Genomic DNA, 19,106 nt, shown 5'->3' on the forward strand with positions numbered 1-19,106 from the left:
GTTAGCCAAAACAAATACAAGTATGAAGTACACCAAAACAAAGCATTTCTTACATTCAGATTTCAAAGCTTGTCACCACTGACTATTACAACTGCAACCAAGATTTATGCCAGCACTGTAGTTGTAGGTCAACAGCCTAAAATATTCTATAAACTGTAAAGAAAATGGATATTGGATCTAACTCAACCCCAAACTCATGAAGTGATAATTGTCCAAAACCATATAAGGAGACTGCACATCGCATTCCCTCAACCAATGTGAGATATTCTAACATCAGCTATGGTAGCTGCACGGAGATAACGATATGTCAACTTGAAGAAGTACTCCAAAGCACAAAGTGATCTGTATTGGCAAGCATCAAAACTGTTTTTGAACTAGTATTATCTCCACTGTAATAAACTTATAGAGAAGTCTGTAAGCAAATCCCAGAAATTCCAGAAGTTAGTTCCATGGTCTCAAGTTTCTGACACCTCAGTATGGTGCAAACTCAGTTTCTCAAAACTCAAACAAACACCATAATATTGTTCCAGTTGCTTGCGAGTGCTTCTAGACTCATGGTATGGAAAGCTAATTTACACTTCTGGGGGAAATATGAAACCAATTGAATATAAAAAATATAAAGGATCAGAAATTCAGAACTTTCAAAAGTCAACTGAAATCCACAATATCGTTTTACAGTATGATCAAACATAAAAGAACCCTCCACAAACGGTTTGCAGTTTTTGAGACGCAGAGGACTCACAGGATACAGGCTAAATATATCGGAAGCAAAGTTCGTTGATTGGAACACACTTAGAGCAGAAAAACATGACCACACAACTAAGCACCATGAAATATTTGTACAAAAGTGCAATACTGAAATATAACAGAATACACTGCACCATCACCACAGCTTAATTTGGAACATGGATACAGATGAGATTTCAACATGGATATGGAGGACAATTCGCTCCTAGCTGGTAAGAATTCTTTCCTTATGAAGGGTTTGATGAACAAATAAGTCATTGTTCCTCCTTGTCATCTTCCATTCCCAGTTACAAGTCATTTTCTCAAAAACATCATCGTGAAGGAATGCTCTTGACAAGTGCGTGACATTTATCAAAATCCTCCATTGCCTTGGATATAACTCCGCAACTCAAATAACGGCTGAAAATTCCTCAGCCCAAATATACCTCTACATCATAAATCGCCCAGGGTTGAGTTGTTAGTGATGTCAATTAAAACAAGTACTGCCGGGAGGATCTCAAACAAACTTCAGGGGAATATTTTGAAGTGAAAAAGCCATGAAACGACAAAGGCAAAAATCATGCATGCAAGCAGGAAATTTATGACGCGTCGCCCATGCCAGAATCTTCGGGTTTCAGAAAGGACGGCAGGTGCATTTGATACTTCCATGGTGGTTATTGTAGCATTGCTGGCTTCATTTGCCTGCCCTCCGGTAACGTTCAGTGCTGTCGCACCACAGATTTCACAAATGCTGGATCATAGAGAGAAGATAAGTGAAGTTAGATTGGGAGGGACTACATACACTTTGCTTTGCGATTGCAGATGTTTCATGTTGGCTTCTAAACCAATTACTACATACTAAAATCGAAGCTAAAGTCTCAGAAGAGAGATGACATAGCAGAAAAGGTACTCTCCGGCCTCCGCGCCTATCCTTCCTGACCAACATGCCACCGCATATACATTGATGCACCAAGAAAAATGTACACCACTCCCACCCGCTAATTTTTGGAAAGCTTATGTTGTCCCACCCCTCCTAAATGAAACCACATAACAACCTTGGCTTTCCAAGGTCTTTAATGGAAAATAAGCAACACGTCACAGATAACTCATCGGAAGCAATTGTCTTTTGTCATAGTAGCTCAAAAGGCAGGTAATGAAACATGACGATAAAACAGAACTATAGGTGCAGAGACAGGTGAAACATTTTATGTGAAAAGAACATGCAAAGACTTCAACACTTTTAAAAATGTTTTCCGTTTATTTGAAGGGAATGCCCGATGATTAATTCTCTGCTTCCAAAAATAATTCAATATTGCTCCTAACATGAAGGTTTATTCTAATCAAAACGATTACAGCCCCACACACACAAAAAAAAAGAAATAAGGACAAAAAAATATAAACAATACGGAAACGGTTATTGAGTCAAACATGACCAAAATGCATCAAAGCTCTTGATGTGGGGAGCAAAGTAATATGCATGTTCTAATATTTTTGGATGATGCATAAGAAATGACAAAACTAATAGCTCAAATAAGTTTTTTCTTGTAAAGACGTGCTTTTTAATCAAACCTGGCCACTTAACGCAGGATAAACTTTTCAAGATCATGTATTTTCTATATCCAGTTTTCATTGTCATTTATCAACCACAGGCAAAAAGATCAGGATCTAGTTTAAGATGTGCTGGGAGTGAAGATACTAGATTAGTAGCAGTGACATACTATAAATTATGAAAATTTCTGCAACTTCAACAAATAAGTGCCACAGTTGATAAGACCAGTATCAATCAAAATTTAGTGCTTTGAAGAACCAATATGTTTGATACCCAGCATGCAAGGAGAACAATAATCTTCAACCAGCCAAAGAAAGCCAAAAACAATGTTTCTTGGAGGCTAAATAAACAAAGTAAGAAACCTGAGTGCATCTATCATTAAGTACCTCAAAGAACATAAACAAAAACGGATCTTGGTTGCCTCAAACAAAGAGGAGTAAACCACAGAATAACCGAACCACTAGACGACTTTACTTCACGTTCTCCAAATTTAACCTTAAAGTAGGCAAACTATGCCACGAACCATCTTAAAATTGTACATTATTGTACAATGACGCCATAGGAAATTCTGTGAATACACCTGGGACGAAGGAACTAACTGTGGAAAGAGCTCTAAACTAGAAGAAAGAGTTGTCTGCAGATATCACCTAAGAAAAGATTATCAAGAAAAAAAGGTACTCTAGCAATTCCAATGGGTAGAAGTTAATCTTCCACATTATTCATTTCGCAATTCTAATGACATCAAAGTAGCCTATAGCATTTCTGCATTCATAGAAACATACTATAATCATGAAAAACACATAAGAATTATACTTCCTACATCAAATTTTATTTGGCGAAAAGCATTGTAAAGATCACATTGTTATTAACTTATACGAGACAAGTTAATAAAAACAGGAACTAGAACAAGGGAATAGAGAGCCATTAAAGTAGGGGAACTTACGTGTTTCCCTTGATTTTGAACCAAGTTTCAGCACAGTGCTTGTGAGCAGCAGCCAAATCACCTTTGCAAGAACAGCCCAATTCAATTGCCATTCCTCCAGAGGGTTCTAAGAGTTGGTCATCATCACCAATGCCACCACATTTCAACAAACTCAAATGACAAATTCTACAACTTTTCTCTTCTTTACTGTTATGCACCTTCAACTCCAATTCACCACTCTCCAAATCAATCTCTTCATCAGCCACTAAACCACAAGACCCTGATCTCTTGCTCTGCTCAGTCCTCATAGAGGACCCACATTCCTCGAAACGGTAGGACCCACCTGCCACAGAGCCTAAAGGGGAGTGCCAAGACTGGTCGGAATCAGAATCAGAGAACCGGAAGCTGCCATCAGTAGTCGTCTCGCTGCTCCCTGCCATAGATGGTCTCCTTCGACGGCGCCGGCGCCGTTGACGGCGGCGATGACGGCGAAGATTAGCATTGTCACCACTGCCATTTGCCTCTATGTCAGTGATAGCAGTGTCAAAAGCTGACATTTTTTAGTACCCTAAAAACTGTCTTTTAACTCACAGATTGAGCAGAAGAAGAAAATTACTTGAAACTAGAAAGCATTTAAAAGGGGTTCATCAAAAGTTCAAGCTTTGAAGCAAAAAGACTTAATTCGACTATTTTTTGGTGCTCTTTCATTTCTTGCTTTTTCTCTTCTTTTTGCTTTCTTCTTTTTTCAAATGTAACTGTTAATTGCAATGTGTATATGTAGGAGTGTCAGTTGGAAGCAGACGCAAAGGGGGAAAGACTTATGTACAGTTGTTTATTTCCTGTGGTGCAGAAAAGACATACTAATAATGAAAGAGAAGGGACACCCTCTCCCCCTCTCCACATTCTCAATTTCTTTCCACCAACAGTAATTTAATTTCGTCTGTATTCTGATTTTCCTTTTCTTTTTTCTCTAGTTTATTGAAATTAAAGTTCCAGGCTTCCAGCCCTTTTAGTTTGTAAAATTACAGTTTTTGTGACTGATAAATGAATGTAGGATGTGAATAGATTTGAGATTCACGTACTAAGATATGAAGGAATTAATTGGATATTCAGATTCAGACAAAAACTCGATTTAAAAATACATGAAATCCACGTGCATCCTCAATACAATTAGTCATTGTGGAATTAATAAAAAGATGGTGAAAAAATATGTTATGATTGGCATACCATTCTTATTATCTTGAGAAAATTGAAAGAATCGAAGATGCTACCATCGAGGTTAGTGTAAGAAAAACTTTTGCGGTAAGAGTAATGTGTCCGACTTAACAGATGAAGCTGCTAGAAAAGATTATCATGTGTTGAGAACACAAGGATGAACAATCTCCTTTTTTTTTTTTTTTTTTTTTGCAAAATACATAAGTTAACCCATGGACCAAATTCTTGTTACACACTTTTTGCGGACGATAATCATCTTAGACACTCAACCTTTCTAAAGTCTAACTAAGACATACCACTTTTTTGTTGACCAGTTTTTAAAATATGCATCATGGAGTCATCAGCAACAGGATAATGTGCATCATGGGATATCAACACATTATGATTTGTAAGTTAAGTGATAAAGTTTTTATGTAAAGTTTGGATGAATTTGGAAACTCATTATTTTATTGGTTGTGCAGTGAAAACGAGCAACTTGAAGGTCTTGTCCTTACTCAATTGCCCGAAGACGACATATTTAATCGGGATCTCGCAAATGCGCAGAGTCAGGAAGATAATAGTGATTATGACAACAATGCTGATGAGTCTGCATATGACACACCCTTCCCTGATGAGGGTGATGATGATGAGGACGAGAATGATGAACCTGATATGACGAGGGAGCATGCTCCACCTCCCGTTAGACCAAGAGTGTACGAGTCCCATGTGCCGTTTCACTCAAGTGCGATTCCCTACCTTGATCAGTTGCCAAGTATGCCGGATGTGGATGCCCTCACAAGGGATTTTGACGAAATTCGGACAGTAATGTGGGATGAATCTAGAGTAATGGTGCTGTCAAAAGGCATGCTTTTTGCTGATAAAGCGCGCCTAAGTAGGGTGGTGCGAATGTACAGCATAAAAGAGTGTCGTGAGATCGTGGTTCATGAGTCATCTCCGGAAGTATACAAGGTTATTTTTCGTAAATGGTTTCAAGGTTGTGATTGGATGTTGCGTGCGAGAAAGTTGAAAACAAATATGTGGATTGTGGGGAAATACATTGGTACCCACAATTATGAAATGGACACATTCAGTGGGAATCATTTTAACTTGAATGTTGACTTGATTTCTCTTGTCTTGATTCCACACATTGAATCGTCCATGAGGTACAAGATCAAAGAGTGTATAACATCTATCCACCAGGTATATGGATGTACCATTACCAAAAGAAAGGCATTTCTCGGGCATAAACGTGCGTTTGAAATTGTTTATGGTAAGTGGTATAAGTCATTTGCCGCTCTACCCAGGTACATGGTTGCATTGCAATACTTTAACTCCGGGACTGTTGTTGAATGGAAGCTTGAGCGGAATCCGGGAATACCAGAATACATATTCAGATATGTGTTTTGGGCATTTAAACCAGCCATTGATGGTTTTGTGCATTGTCGACCGGTAATATCCATAGACGGCACTCATGTCTATGGAAAGTATGATATTAAGTTGTTGATCGCAGTTGCTATGTATATGCTAATGAAAGTATATTTTCCCTAGCATTTTCTATTTGTGCCAATGAAAGCCAAGAGATCTGGACATTATTTTTGAACCACTTGAAGGAGCACGCTGTCAAACAACGTTCACGTATTTGTCTAATATCTGATCGGCATGGCGGTATTTTAAGTTCTGTACAGAATTTGCGTGCATGGCAGAAACCGTATGCCTACCACCGTTATTGTGTTAGGAACTTGAAGGCCAACTTCTAGAGGGCTTATCGGAACATCGAGGTGCACTGGAGTAGATGAAATATGTGCTAGATCCTCAGCATCCCTTGGTGATGAGCCATAACTCAGTCGTCGCCCACTATGCATCTCTCGTGTCGGACGAGAATCAACATCCGTCGATGGCTCTGGGGGATCATGAAAATACTGATCCCACTCCTTTCGCGTAATGGCCGTGCCCGCGATCAATAATGGAGCTGACGGGGTCACCTGTGAAGTCCCTGGCGACAACTGAAGGCTGAATAACGGCATGTCATGATGAGCATCGTGTGGCTCAGGGTGGTCACCTGACTGATCATCTTTAATATCGTCCATGGGTGACTCAACACCCCTTTGCTGGGGACCCCGTCCTCGCCGATCACGACAACCTCGTGAGACACCCATTCCTCTCTGTCGACGCCTATCATGTCTACCACGTTCAGGCTCCACTGGTGGCCCATGATGATACTCCTCTGGCAGCACATAAGCAACCTCGTATCCTAAGCGCTCATCATCTCGGGCACATCTCAATGTCTCGGCAGCAAGATCAGTAACTCGACGGCCATACCCATGCAAAGTTATCGCTCCCTCGCCGGTATACTGCAGCATCTGTAGTCCCAACTGGTAGAACTGATGTAAGCCAATAGCCTGCATAACATGTAAAATATTAATTAGGTAAGGATAATGTAACGTTATAAGTAAGTATAACAAATAACATACCAGTACCTCCTACCTCCCGGCGTATGGAATGTACCGACCACCAGCGCGATGAATGGGATTCCCGACGAGAAGTCAGGTAACGCTGCGATACCAACCCATATACTCATGCTCGCCATCCGTACGCTCAGGTGGAGGGGGTGGAGGAATCAGGTCATACCTCTGATCCCAAACGTCAATCTGGGCCTCTATCCAGGACAAGTATGTTTGGTCAACCCTGAAACGATCATCTCGCTGGTAATGTGTCCTAATCCAAGTGGGAGGAATAGGTATAAGTTGCGGTCGACCAAATTGGCGAAGGACTCGCTCGGTGGCATGATGCTCGACAATATCGAGACATATCAGTGGGACGAAAGAGTTCCGCATAGCTCGGACGCGGGAGCAATAATCAGGCAAACCAGCTATGAGCGCGTCATTATATGACCTCCATACGAACTATTAATTAAACACGGGAATCGTCAGTAAACGCAACACATATAAAGCCATGCCAAGTAAACTTAAGTATACATGTACATGTGCGCCTTTAAGCAAATCCAACAAATCCATGTAATAGGGGAGATGATGTCGAGCCTCGAACTCGCGTACGTAGCCTCGCCTATCAACCCACCTCCAAGCTAAAGGGAGAAATGGTGGAGGTGACGCATCCGGAGCCATCGGTGATAGAGGTGGCTGGAACTGCAGGAACCGCTCCGAGGCCCAAACCTAATATAGATTGTGAACGTAAAATTTAAGGTATATTTTTACTATGTATGTTATAATCATGAAAAGAATTGACTATGTTTTCACTTGCAGCAGCGGTAAAAATCCGGCAACATCTCTCTGGGTGCCTATGCACGCCTGACACATCTGCCTATACAGGTAACCTAGAACAGTTGCACCCCAACTGTAACCAGGTAAATCATCTAGCCGCTCGAGATGATATAGAAATCTCAAGATGACTAGGGTTTCCGAAGTGTTCAGGAACAGTACACCATCAAACATCAGCAACAACAACAATCTCGTGTGCTGGTCCATATCCTCCGCCGGTGAATCATTTGTAATCTTCTCATCCATCGCCGCCAGATGGTGCCGGACGGGCGTCAGCTGCAATCGACTCGCCCCACTCAATACAGTCTCCTCCGTTGGCTGGAAATCGGTGAGTCGCTGCAACATATGCAGGTAATGCACTCCCCTATAGTCTCTAAGAGCATGCGGGTAAGCTACAGGTAATCCGTCAACTGGTAGTCCGAAGAGAACCTCCACGTCCTCAAGCATGATGGTAGCCTCGCCGATGGGCAGATAAAACGTGTGCGTCTCTGGTCTCCATTGCTTTATCATAGCCGTGAGCAACGCCCAGTCAAACTGCAACCGGCCGATCTCTATGATCCTGTAGAAACCCGTATCCTAAAGGCGTCTAACTATACGGGGATGGAGTGGGTGGTCCCTAATGAACTCCCACATATTGTCTATACATCGGGGGCGGAATGTCTGGGATAAACACTGACCATCCCAGATGTATGAAGACCTATGATTGCCCTGTAGCAACAGTAGGGTCCAGGATGCACAGAGGGAACCTCCATGACGATGTCTGTAAATTGAACAATATTAATTAAAGTATTTTTCTTTTTGATTGCTTAACGTCTTTAAATATATTGCAATATCTTTTATATTAATATTTACTTGATATTTTTACTATATTATTACTTAAGTTGATACATTTTCTATATTATTATTTTATATGTTAATTTATTATTTTATATGTTAGGTTACTATTTTATATATTAGTTTATTATTTTATATGTTAGTTAATTATTCTATATGTTAGTTTATTATTTTATACGTTATTTTATTATTTTATATGTTTGTTTCTTATTTTATATTTTAGTTTATTATTTTATATGTTTGTTTCTTATTTTATAACTATACATGATATAATTAATAAGTATTCATATAAAAATACTTAGTTTGACAAATATTGTTATTTTTTATGTTATTTTCTTACATTTGTTGACTAACATTCGATAGAGTTTGTGTTTGAACTATCATTTTTTTCAAATATTTTTGGGGTTAACAGATAATTAAATGATTAATTTCAATAACTACAAAGATACTACGCTAAAGGGTACTACATTTTACTACACTAAAGGGTACTAGATTATAATTACGGGCACTACATTACAATTACGGGCACAACACAACACTAAAGGGCACTAAACAACAATAAAGTCACATATTAATATATGTACAACAATAAAATCAAAATAACATTAATCATTCATAAAATAATAATTTATCAATTTTATTAATCTTTTAGCACATAAATAATCTAATTCGGATAAAAAATAACAAATCGCGCGCACATAAGTTCAATAACAAATCGCGCGCACATAATCTAATCTAATTCAGAAGACGAAAGTTGAATTCAGAGATAAGAATATACTTAGAAGTACATTGACCAGTATCATAATTTTTGCATGTATGACGTTATTGTCAAACTTTCTATATACCATATGTGTGCTATTACATAAGTTATTCGGTGTATCTAAGTTTTTCAGTAACATGACATACACATTTTTTTCAAAATTAACCTATATACAATGGAAGATCAATTTTAACTTAGTCTATTATATATACGGTGGCACTAACATACGTAAGAAATAATAAACTTGACAACAAACATGTACGGTAGAAGGCCATTTGGTATTAAAGTATTTAAGTATTCATGTTGGTAGTAATTATTGGTATCATTTTCTACTGAGTCGGAAACTGAAAAATATTTTATTTTTATTATAATCGATCAATCTTTTATTTAGTTGATCAACATATTCATTTCTTCTAGCTAAAATATCTTTTTAATTCTATCATGTGATTTGCACAAATTGCGTTTTGATCTAATGATAGAAATATTTCTCTTATTAAATGCATTATTATTACCATTGGGATTGATAACCAAGTGTTCGGAAAAAATCAAATCATCTTTTATTGGATGTTCTTCTTCGTTTTCGACACGAAGCAAAAGACACTGAATACTGGATCTGTTCTTACTTTATATTTCTTGTTAGTTGAATCTTTTTCATTTGAGGCAGAAGTATAACTTTGGCAAGCTAGCTTTTACAGTCTCTGCTTTTGTTGATTTTGGAACTACTGGTAGGACTTAACAGAAATTACCTCCCAAACCATTAATTTTTCACCAAACGGTTCATTAATAAGAACTCCGGATAATTTTTTCGATTGTTTGATACTTTGCCATAAGTGATTCATCCCATATTATCAATTTTGCTTTTCTTATAAATTTAGCACCATTGCTCTGCTTTGATATATTTGTGATGGTTATTTAAGTTCTTTGAAGAGGTATATCCAATCTAAAGTGGGTGGCCTTACAATAAAATCGTTGTCGGTACACCACTTGCTATTATTACTAACAGTGTCATGCATCTTGATATGATATTTGCAAGTAATGCATGACATAGAAATATTATTTCGATTCCGTAGGAGACATCTACAAAGAATAATCTCGTTATACCAGAGTCGACTCTTTATAATATAGTCTTGAAAACTTGTTCTTGATTAGGATTTAGCTTTGATTGTGCTTCCTTAGTCACTTGTATAGCACTTTGATTCTTAATAATATACTAACATTTTTACTTTGTGTTCTAACGCTCTTTTTATGTAATACATTTATGTATCCTAAGATTTTTTTCAACTTGAATAAGAATTTAACTCATATGATGAATTAAAAAATAATTGAATTGGATTCTCTTGCTAAATAATTAATTAAAAAATTTAATTATTTGGTTTTAACATAGAAAATAATTTATTCTATGTTGATTCAGATCTTAATATTAGTTCATCTCTTGTTTTGAATATTTAATCTTAATTATAATTTTATCCACTATAAATTTTATTTTTAAAGAGTAAAAGATTGATATGACGTTTCACTTTTAGATCTTTATGTTTGAAGAATCATTAGTAGTATTGACTCTTACCAACCATTTTTTTTCTCTTTTTCACACATTTATATTCTTAAATATTTTCTTAGTTGTTGTTTAATAATTGGGTATTTTTCAATATTACACGAAAAATTGATTAAAAAATATTATTTGAGTAGGAAAATAGTTCAAATATAGTATAAAAATATATTATTATGGGAGTATTTTTTTTCTCAATTTCAACTCTTTATGCAGTCCATTTAATATATTTTTTTTGGTATTAGACATTATGGAGTGGTAATGTATTGCCAATACGGAGGATTTTTATGAAATTGATTTTATTAAACCTTCCTACATATTTTTAAAAAGAATTTAATAGACAAAATTTTATTAATTTTAAAATCTTAAATATTAAAAATTAGCAAAGAAGGTATTGTAGTCCAAAATAGGTTATTACAGTTATGTCCTTTCCCTATGAGTTCTTCCGCTTAATATTTTAGGGCTATTTTGGTATATTAATATTGTATTTATGCTTTTATAATAAAATAGACTCTCCTTTTTCTAAATAGATGACAATATAATACATTCTCAAATTAAATTAGTAATAGGACATTATAATACATTCTCGAATTAAATTAGTAATAGAAATTTTTAAGAAGTATATCCTAAAAGTAATGTGATTACATGGCTAAAGATATTTACTTGTTCAATTTTATATGAATTAGACCACCCGAAAATAATTATACTAATAGAATTCCTAAAGGTAATCATATAGGATTCCTAATGTGTAGTATTATATCCTAAAACTAATAGGATTATAAGACTAATATCTAGAATTCTTGTTATGTTATTTTTGTAAATCGACATTGTATTCATACTTTTATAATAATATAGACTAGTAGCTCAAAGAATCCATTTTATCTGCAACTTGATTGACTTATGTTCAATGAATAAACTATGACTGGCCACCACATGTCTAATCTCAGCCATGGAATAGACCAGGATGCATTTATACAGAAGCAGAGAGTGAGTTTCTCCAATAATCAAGCCATGACCCATGCTAATGCACCACTTCAGTCCAAACAGAAGCGCCTTAGCCTCAGCCACGTTACTAGTACAATTACATCTACATGCTCCCAAAGGTAAAGCATATGCTATCAAAGCTGTCCCTGACTACCCCACCAAGCAGTAATATACGACACTATTAGGGTGCAGCTGCAGCAAATAAAAATATCTATTATAAATATTAGGGTGCAACTGCAGCAAATAAAAATATCTATTATTAAAAACTAAAAAGAGCTAGTTTCTGAAATGAGTCCACATTTCCATCACTTCTTTCTAAAATAAGGCAGTCTAGGTGCTATAACTTCATCACAGAAGGCAACAGACTGAAGCTTCACTGAATGCTACTTCATTGACATGAAGATTCCAATGCTAGAGCAGTTAATGAGATCGAGGAAACAGCCTCAAGCAGCTTGAACATCTGAATTTGGGCTACTTTCTTCAGCTTTCTTTATTTGATCAAGACTTCCTTCAGCTTTCTTGAAATTCGCAATGTACTTCCAGCACCTCTTATGTACACCACTCATTTTCTTGGGTGCGTCAGCAATTGGTAAACCTGAACCCAAGACTGTTTTAGTTACTTCCAGAAGACGAACATTAAAAATAGAAATATTAGTAGTAAGTAAATAGGAATGATTTTAAAGTTCATACAAATATCTGGGAAGGCTTGAAGAGAAAGTAAAACGACCTAAAGAAAAATCATCACTAGGAAGTGGGACAGTCGGATTTAAAATTAGTAGTCTGTCGCGTAATGGAATTTAAATAGCCCTTTTGGGACTAATTTCCTCTTAGTCCTTTGTTCCATATTTTACTGGCAAAGCTGGACGCAAGATGCACCATTGAACTGTTAGACTGCACATACCAATTAAACAGGCAATCAACTAGCAGTCCTACAATAAGAACATAACAGGAGTTCCTCTTTCTTTCTTTCCACCCCTATTTCTAAAAAACTCCTGTGCCAGAAACCGAAGAGATGCATCCAGGAAAACAAATCCAAAACAAACCCATGGCTCATACTTAAAATGAGTAAGATCTAAAAGGAGTACCACAATTTAGCTAACAAGAAGCTATGACTTGAGTTGGGTGCAAATCTTCTTTTCAAACTGACACCACATAACTTTTTCTGTTACCTCTTCATGTAAGAATACTTTCACTTAAAAGATCTCCTCAACCCCCACCCCAAAATATAAAATAAAAACTTCATCCAAAAGAATATAGAGAACAGTTTTTTTTTACCACAGCTTTTACAGTTACTTCCTTACTAATTACTATGACCTCCTTCTCTCCCACTACAGCCCAGACAGAAAAAGGCTGTCAGCTTTGAACTACAAGGGAAAAGGATAAGTGTAAGCCCATTTCACAGCAACAATTTTGTTATCACTCCACGAATAATATACCTCTCTGAGCGAACAATTGTATACAACTTTAATATCTGAAAGTTAACCTTCTAACCTTTAGAGTTTAGACGAGTCGTGCTACGTATGGTAGAGCCATACAGTGTTTAGACACCGTATTTGGTTTTAAAAATTCTAATTGAGTATTGTCAGACTCAGTATTAACAATGTCGGTATACCACAATCCAACCCAAGGGTTCATGTAAGAAGCATCCACATATCTTCTTCTGAAAACATATGCAAAACTATGTACGTAGATATTTTTCTTTTCACCACAGATAAAGAATTAGCTATTCATAAAATTGCTCAACTAATTGGAGCTAGCCTCTGCTTAAGCAAGAGAGCCTTATTTTTTTCCTTTCTTTTTTAATAATGTAAAAGGAGAACCAAGAAAGGACAAAGATTTCTTTTTTTAATTTCTATCTCAATATATCAAGAAATAAGAAGTGATATACATCCAATGTTTCTTTTGATAAGATCTAATACAGCTCAAGGCATTCACATTCGCCATATTTGGTCCTCCCTGTTCCTTCCTCATCAACTTCCTAATAAGCTCTTAAGTTTTTAACAAAACTCACATGAAATTCAAAAAATCCAGATTAGAACAGATCCCTGTTTTTCATTTACTAAACTCCATTTTTTGATAACCTTCATTTACTAAACTCCAGAAAACTGGCATTCCCTCCGTCCCAAGAAGGATGATACTTTTAAGATTTCGAGAGTCAAAACGAGTTGTTCTTTGACCATGACTTTTTCATATATCTTTTAAATATTTTAAATTGTTAATTATTGTGACTTATAGTACTTTTTATGTAGTTTCGAAATATATAAATTTTATTTAAAAAAACTTAAAGATTCTATGTTCGAATTCATGGTCAAAATTAAGAAATTTAACTCTCGAAATTCGAAAAGTATCATCCTTTTTGGGACAAAAGGAGCGCTTGTCATCGACTAGATATTTGTAAAATACAGATAACGCATCATACTCTCAGAACAAAAAGGTTAATACAAGAATTTTTGTGCGATACAAGCTCAATGTTCACTCACTCTTCAAAAGACTTGTCAGAAATCCAACTCAACAGCATGACTACCAGATTAGAAGACAGAAAAAGAAGAATATACCAGCCAGTTTTTGCATACAAAAAGTGCCAATAAGATGCTACAACTGATGCATGAAAAACAAGAAAGAAATCTAGTCTGTTGATAAATAGCAGAGAGGAACATCTAATCATATAGCTAAAATATATAACAAACCAAGATGATTCCTGTTTGAGGGAGGCGATTTTTGATAGAATTCCAAACAGGAAGAGTTGAAGATATAAGTGAAGCTATTAACAATACGGTAAAGTTATCAACTGTGTATGCTTATTACCGGCTAATCCAAGTAAAACAAATGTGGAAACTAAACCCTGAGAACGGGCTGGATGTTTGCATTAAAGATCCTAATTTTACAGGTCATCAATAAATAAAGAAATACTACACCTTATTCCCAAATCAGTTGCTATGCGAACCTCTATAACCATGTTTTTAAGGCAAATAGGTGTTCTCTAGGTCTCCCACTTATTCCACACGAGTAAGTTGCTTAATAACAATTACACTAGGTATCGCCTACAGTTTGCAGATCATCATTGTTTGACATAAGGCATAGAAAGTTTCCGACAAATTTTGAACACTTGAGATCATCCAAATGAGGAATTCAGAGCTCAACACTGCTCATTAAAAGCCAAAAGAATGCAATTTTCAATCTATAATGCTCAAGAAACAGTAAATCCATGACTCACCATCTTTATAAGCAAGTCCCCATGCCTTACCATGTTTACCATCCTGCAAATTCAAAAATGAAACCCAATTAAAAAAGTATACATAAACCCTTAAACCCTAGAAAGTAAACCCAAATGTACGCCAATGCATATTACAGCTATTACTTCTCCAGAAAAAGGAGAGGTACCTTATAAAGATTGATTTTTGTGATTTCATAGGAAACACCGTTCCAATGAGTCTTGGCCATGTGATAACCTATACCCCAATTGGGTAGAAACTGGGCCACCTCAAAAAGATTCTTCTTCTTCTTCCGTTTGGGCTTCTTAGGTCGATCGGCGGACGACGTCGTTGAAGGATTGTTAGTAGGGGTCGCAGTGCTCAGATTTCTGAGGAAACTGAAAGAGAACCTGACGTAGCTCGTGGCCTGATTGACTGTAGCTGCTCTGTTTACAAGAGCGTTCGCCATTTTCAGATAATCTGCTCCAAAACTGTCCCCTGTTCAAATGGGTTATGCCTCGGTGCGATGAGAGATGAAACTCCAATTTGCTTCTTCGTCCTTGCGGCGGAACTCTTTCCTCACTTTCTATTTTTCTTTCTTTTTCTTTTTCTTTTTCTTTTTCTTTTTAGGGTGGGATGTGGAGGTAAATAATGAGACAGAAGAAGGCAGTAAAACAGGTTTTAGGTATCCATGACTTTTTAGTTTTTACTGGTTTTTCCGCTATGTGTATACCGAATTATATAATATTTAATTTTATAACATAATATTAATATTATTAAAATAAAATTCCGAACAAATAATTATACATAAAATAAGGTACAAATTTTTACGAATTGGTCCACGTAAATCATCATATATTAACTTTGAAAGTTCGTCCCAAACAAACACTTAACTTTGCAAGCATTAGCTTAAACGAAACAACATAATATGTAAATGTAACCTGGTGGACAAAACATATATTCATTGCTAATGTCTTCATAAAAAAATGTATGTCACAAAACCGCTTAAGTTGGTAATTTAATATTTCATGAAAAGACTTTGTAAGGCTAATTAATAACAAAATATTTAATTTGAATTATCTTATTTAGGGAGTAGTAATTAATTTAAAATATCTTATTTTGATGTTATTTTGCAGGATCTTTTTTCTTTTGACTTAAAATTATTAATTTATTTTTTCAAGATTTATCATTAAAATTCAATTTAATAGGCTATTCGATATATAGGGAATTTGAATATGAAAATAACTTTTAAATACAGATAATATGAGTAGTAATTATTTATTGCGAGCGGTACAAAAAATATTTTTGGTTATTTTCTTAAAGAAAAAAGAAAGGGACCGCCTCTTTTGTATAATAAATACTCTTAATCTGATTTGAAATTCACAAAAGTATAATAATTGAAGTTTACTACTTGTTGTTTAGTTTCAAAATCTGTCTGTTAAAGGAACATAATTGCTGCTTGAATTTAGAGATGAACGATCTATGCGCAAAATAGTTTTTAATTTGAATTTAAAAATAAATTACTTATACTGCAAAATGCAAACACTGCGTCGTCTTGTCTAAAGCCAGTAGGAAAGCTCACGTCCTTAGTAGTTAACTAAGTGCACGTGCGTCACTTGAAAATTCGCTAACGATCTTGTACAAGTTGCTCACGTTCTTGCTATGCCAAGTCAGTCTTACTACACTCAAGATCGCTAAGAGAATGGTAGAAAGAACAAAAGAGAGTTGTTAAATGAAGCTTGGTATTAGAGACAACTTGAATTATTTGTTTGATGAATTACAAATGAATGACCCCCTTTATATACTAGTCTCCTAGGGCTAGTGTGTAATATTAATTGTTACACAAGTCCTTAATATTTACAAGATAAGTGCTTTCTCTAGAATTCTCTACAAGCCTAGAAGATTCCAAGGACTTTCCTAGCAAATCCATAAGCATCTAGGATCTTCCAAAGGAAATGTCCATACTTCTCTAGAATCTTCTCACAAATACTAGCTTTCCTCATATGTAAGCTTCCACATGGTATTAATATATGTCAAATGGTGCCTATGTGGCATGATGACGTGGTGGGTCATCACACTCTCCCCCACCTAATGTTGCGACGACCGCGGCGCAATGTTGCTGCATAAACTCTCGGATCTTATCTTTGAATTGCCATAAGTCTTCATATCGTTCCCACGTGGCCTCCTCGGGATATTGCCCCTTCCAATGGACGAGGAACATTGCGGTGGCTTTCTGCCCTTGTTTTTGCCTGGCTTAGTAATCAATAATAGCCTCAATCTCCTGGTCATGTGAGGCGATGATAGTAATAGGCGCTCGACTTGATTGGCCCATACTTGGATCATCCTTGTCTTCATGATATGGCTTAAGCATACTGGCATGGAAGATAGGGTAGATCTTAAGATATGATGGCATGTCAAGCTTGTATGAGATCTTGCCTACCTTGGCGACGATCTTAAATGTCCCCTCATACTTGCGAATCAAATTCTGATGCATGCCCCGTAGTGCCTTGAACTGTCTTGGGTTAAATTTCACCATGACCATGTCCTCAACTCTGTAGTCCGTGGGACGCTGCTTACGGTCAGCAAACTTCTTCATCTTCTTAGCTAGCTTATCCAAGTAGGACTTAGCAGTGTCAAACTGCTCCTCCCATCCTTTGGCCATATGATAAGCCCCCAAACTCTTTCCCTCGAACGCGGCTGGTAATGAATGTGGAGTTTGTGGCTGTTGACTTGTGGCTAGCTCAAATGGTGTCCGCCCCGTGGACTCACTCCGCTGCAAGTTATAAGAGAATTGGGCGATGTCTAGGAGCCTTGCCCAATCTTTCTGATGCGCGCTTACATAATGCCTCAAGTAGCATTATAGTAAAGCATTGACCTATTTTGTTTGTCCATCCATCTGTGGGTGAAAACTAGTGGAAAAGTGCAGTTCCGTGCCAAGTATGTCGAATAACTCTCTACAAAAGTTTCCAGTAAAACGGGGGTCTCGATCACTGATAATATGCCTTGGTAAGCCCCAATACTTCACCACGTTCTTAAAGAATAGTTTGGCGGCTTCCTTGGCAGTGCAACCTGGTGAGACGGGCATGAAGGTGGCATATTTGGAAAACCTATCCACCACCACCATAATGGTACCATAACTGTCAGACTTCGGTAGGCAAGTGATAAAGTCCATAGTCACGCTCTCCCATGGACGTTCTGCAACTGATAGTGGCTCCAAAAGTCCTCCTAATTTTTGTTGCTCAACCTTGTCCTGTTGATAGACAAGACAAGTTTGCACATAACACTCTATATTATCTCGCATACATGGCCAATAGTAGACTGACTCAACCAAGGCCCTAGTGCGACGTTGGCCTGGATGACCATCCCACATTGTGTCATGACTCTCCCTTATGATCTGCCGTCTAATGTCTCCAAACTTAGGCACGTAGACTCGCCGACCTGTGGTAAGTAGTAGGCCGTCTTCGACCCAAAAACGTCCTGTATTGCCCTGGTTGGCTAACTCGATAAGTTGTTTGGCTGTTGGATCATGTTGCGTGCCTTCTTTTATAGCCTCACGAATGTCCCATCTTGTTGAAGTAATTGCAAAAAGCTCGACTTTTCGGCTCAAGGCATCGGCTACAACGTTACCTTTGCCCGGCTTATACTCCAGCACATAATCAAATTCGGCCAAGAAATCCTGCCACCGAGCCTGTTTTGGGGTGAGCTTCTTCTGCGTCTGAAAGTAGCTAGTAGCTACATTGTCGGTCTTGACCACGAACCTCGACCCAAGCAAATAATTTCGCCATGTACGAAGGCAATGCACAATAGCAGTCATCTCATTCTCTTGCACGGTGTAATGCCGCTCCGTCTCATTTAACTTGCGGCTCTCAAATGCTATGGGATGCTTATCCTGCATCAAGACACCCTCAATGGAAAAATCTGAGGCATCTGTATGCACCTCAAATGTCTTGGCAAAGTCGGGTAATGCCAAGACTGGCTCCTCTATTACAGCTGCCTTGAGGTCTTCAAACTCCCTTTGACAATGCTCTGTCCAAACCCATGGCTTGTTCTTCTTTAGCAACTCAGTCAATGGTGCGGCCTTTGCTGAGTAGACACCGATGAACCGACGATAGTAGTTAACAAGGC

General features: G+C 37.1%; 2 protein-coding genes across 2 annotated transcripts; both read right to left on the minus strand.

Moving 5' to 3' along the window:
• Positions 1–792: 792 nt before the first annotated feature.
• LOC107765764 (uncharacterized) lies at positions 793–4,023 on the minus strand. The gene is made up of 2 exons (XM_016584449.2): positions 3,219–4,023; positions 793–1,477 (listed from the first exon to the last, which is right to left on the minus strand). The coding sequence occupies exons 1-2, from the start codon at positions 3,752–3,754 to the stop codon at positions 1,255–1,257; spliced, it is 759 nt and encodes a 252-aa protein (XP_016439935.1). The 5' UTR covers positions 3,755–4,023; the 3' UTR covers positions 793–1,254.
• A 7,659-nt stretch (positions 4,024–11,682) lies between these two features.
• On the minus strand, positions 11,683–15,601 carry LOC107765765 (uncharacterized). Its single transcript, XM_016584450.2, has 3 exons — positions 15,172–15,601; positions 15,005–15,047; positions 11,683–12,385 (listed from the first exon to the last, which is right to left on the minus strand). The coding sequence occupies exons 1-3, from the start codon at positions 15,448–15,450 to the stop codon at positions 12,234–12,236; spliced, it is 474 nt and encodes a 157-aa protein (XP_016439936.1). The 5' UTR covers positions 15,451–15,601; the 3' UTR covers positions 11,683–12,233.
• Positions 15,602–19,106: the final 3,505 nt, after the last annotated feature.

This window comes from Nicotiana tabacum, chromosome 22 (assembly GCF_000715075.1).
Source record: "Nicotiana tabacum cultivar K326 chromosome 22, ASM71507v2, whole genome shotgun sequence".
Classification (NCBI taxonomy): Eukaryota; Viridiplantae; Streptophyta; class Magnoliopsida; order Solanales; family Solanaceae; genus Nicotiana; species Nicotiana tabacum.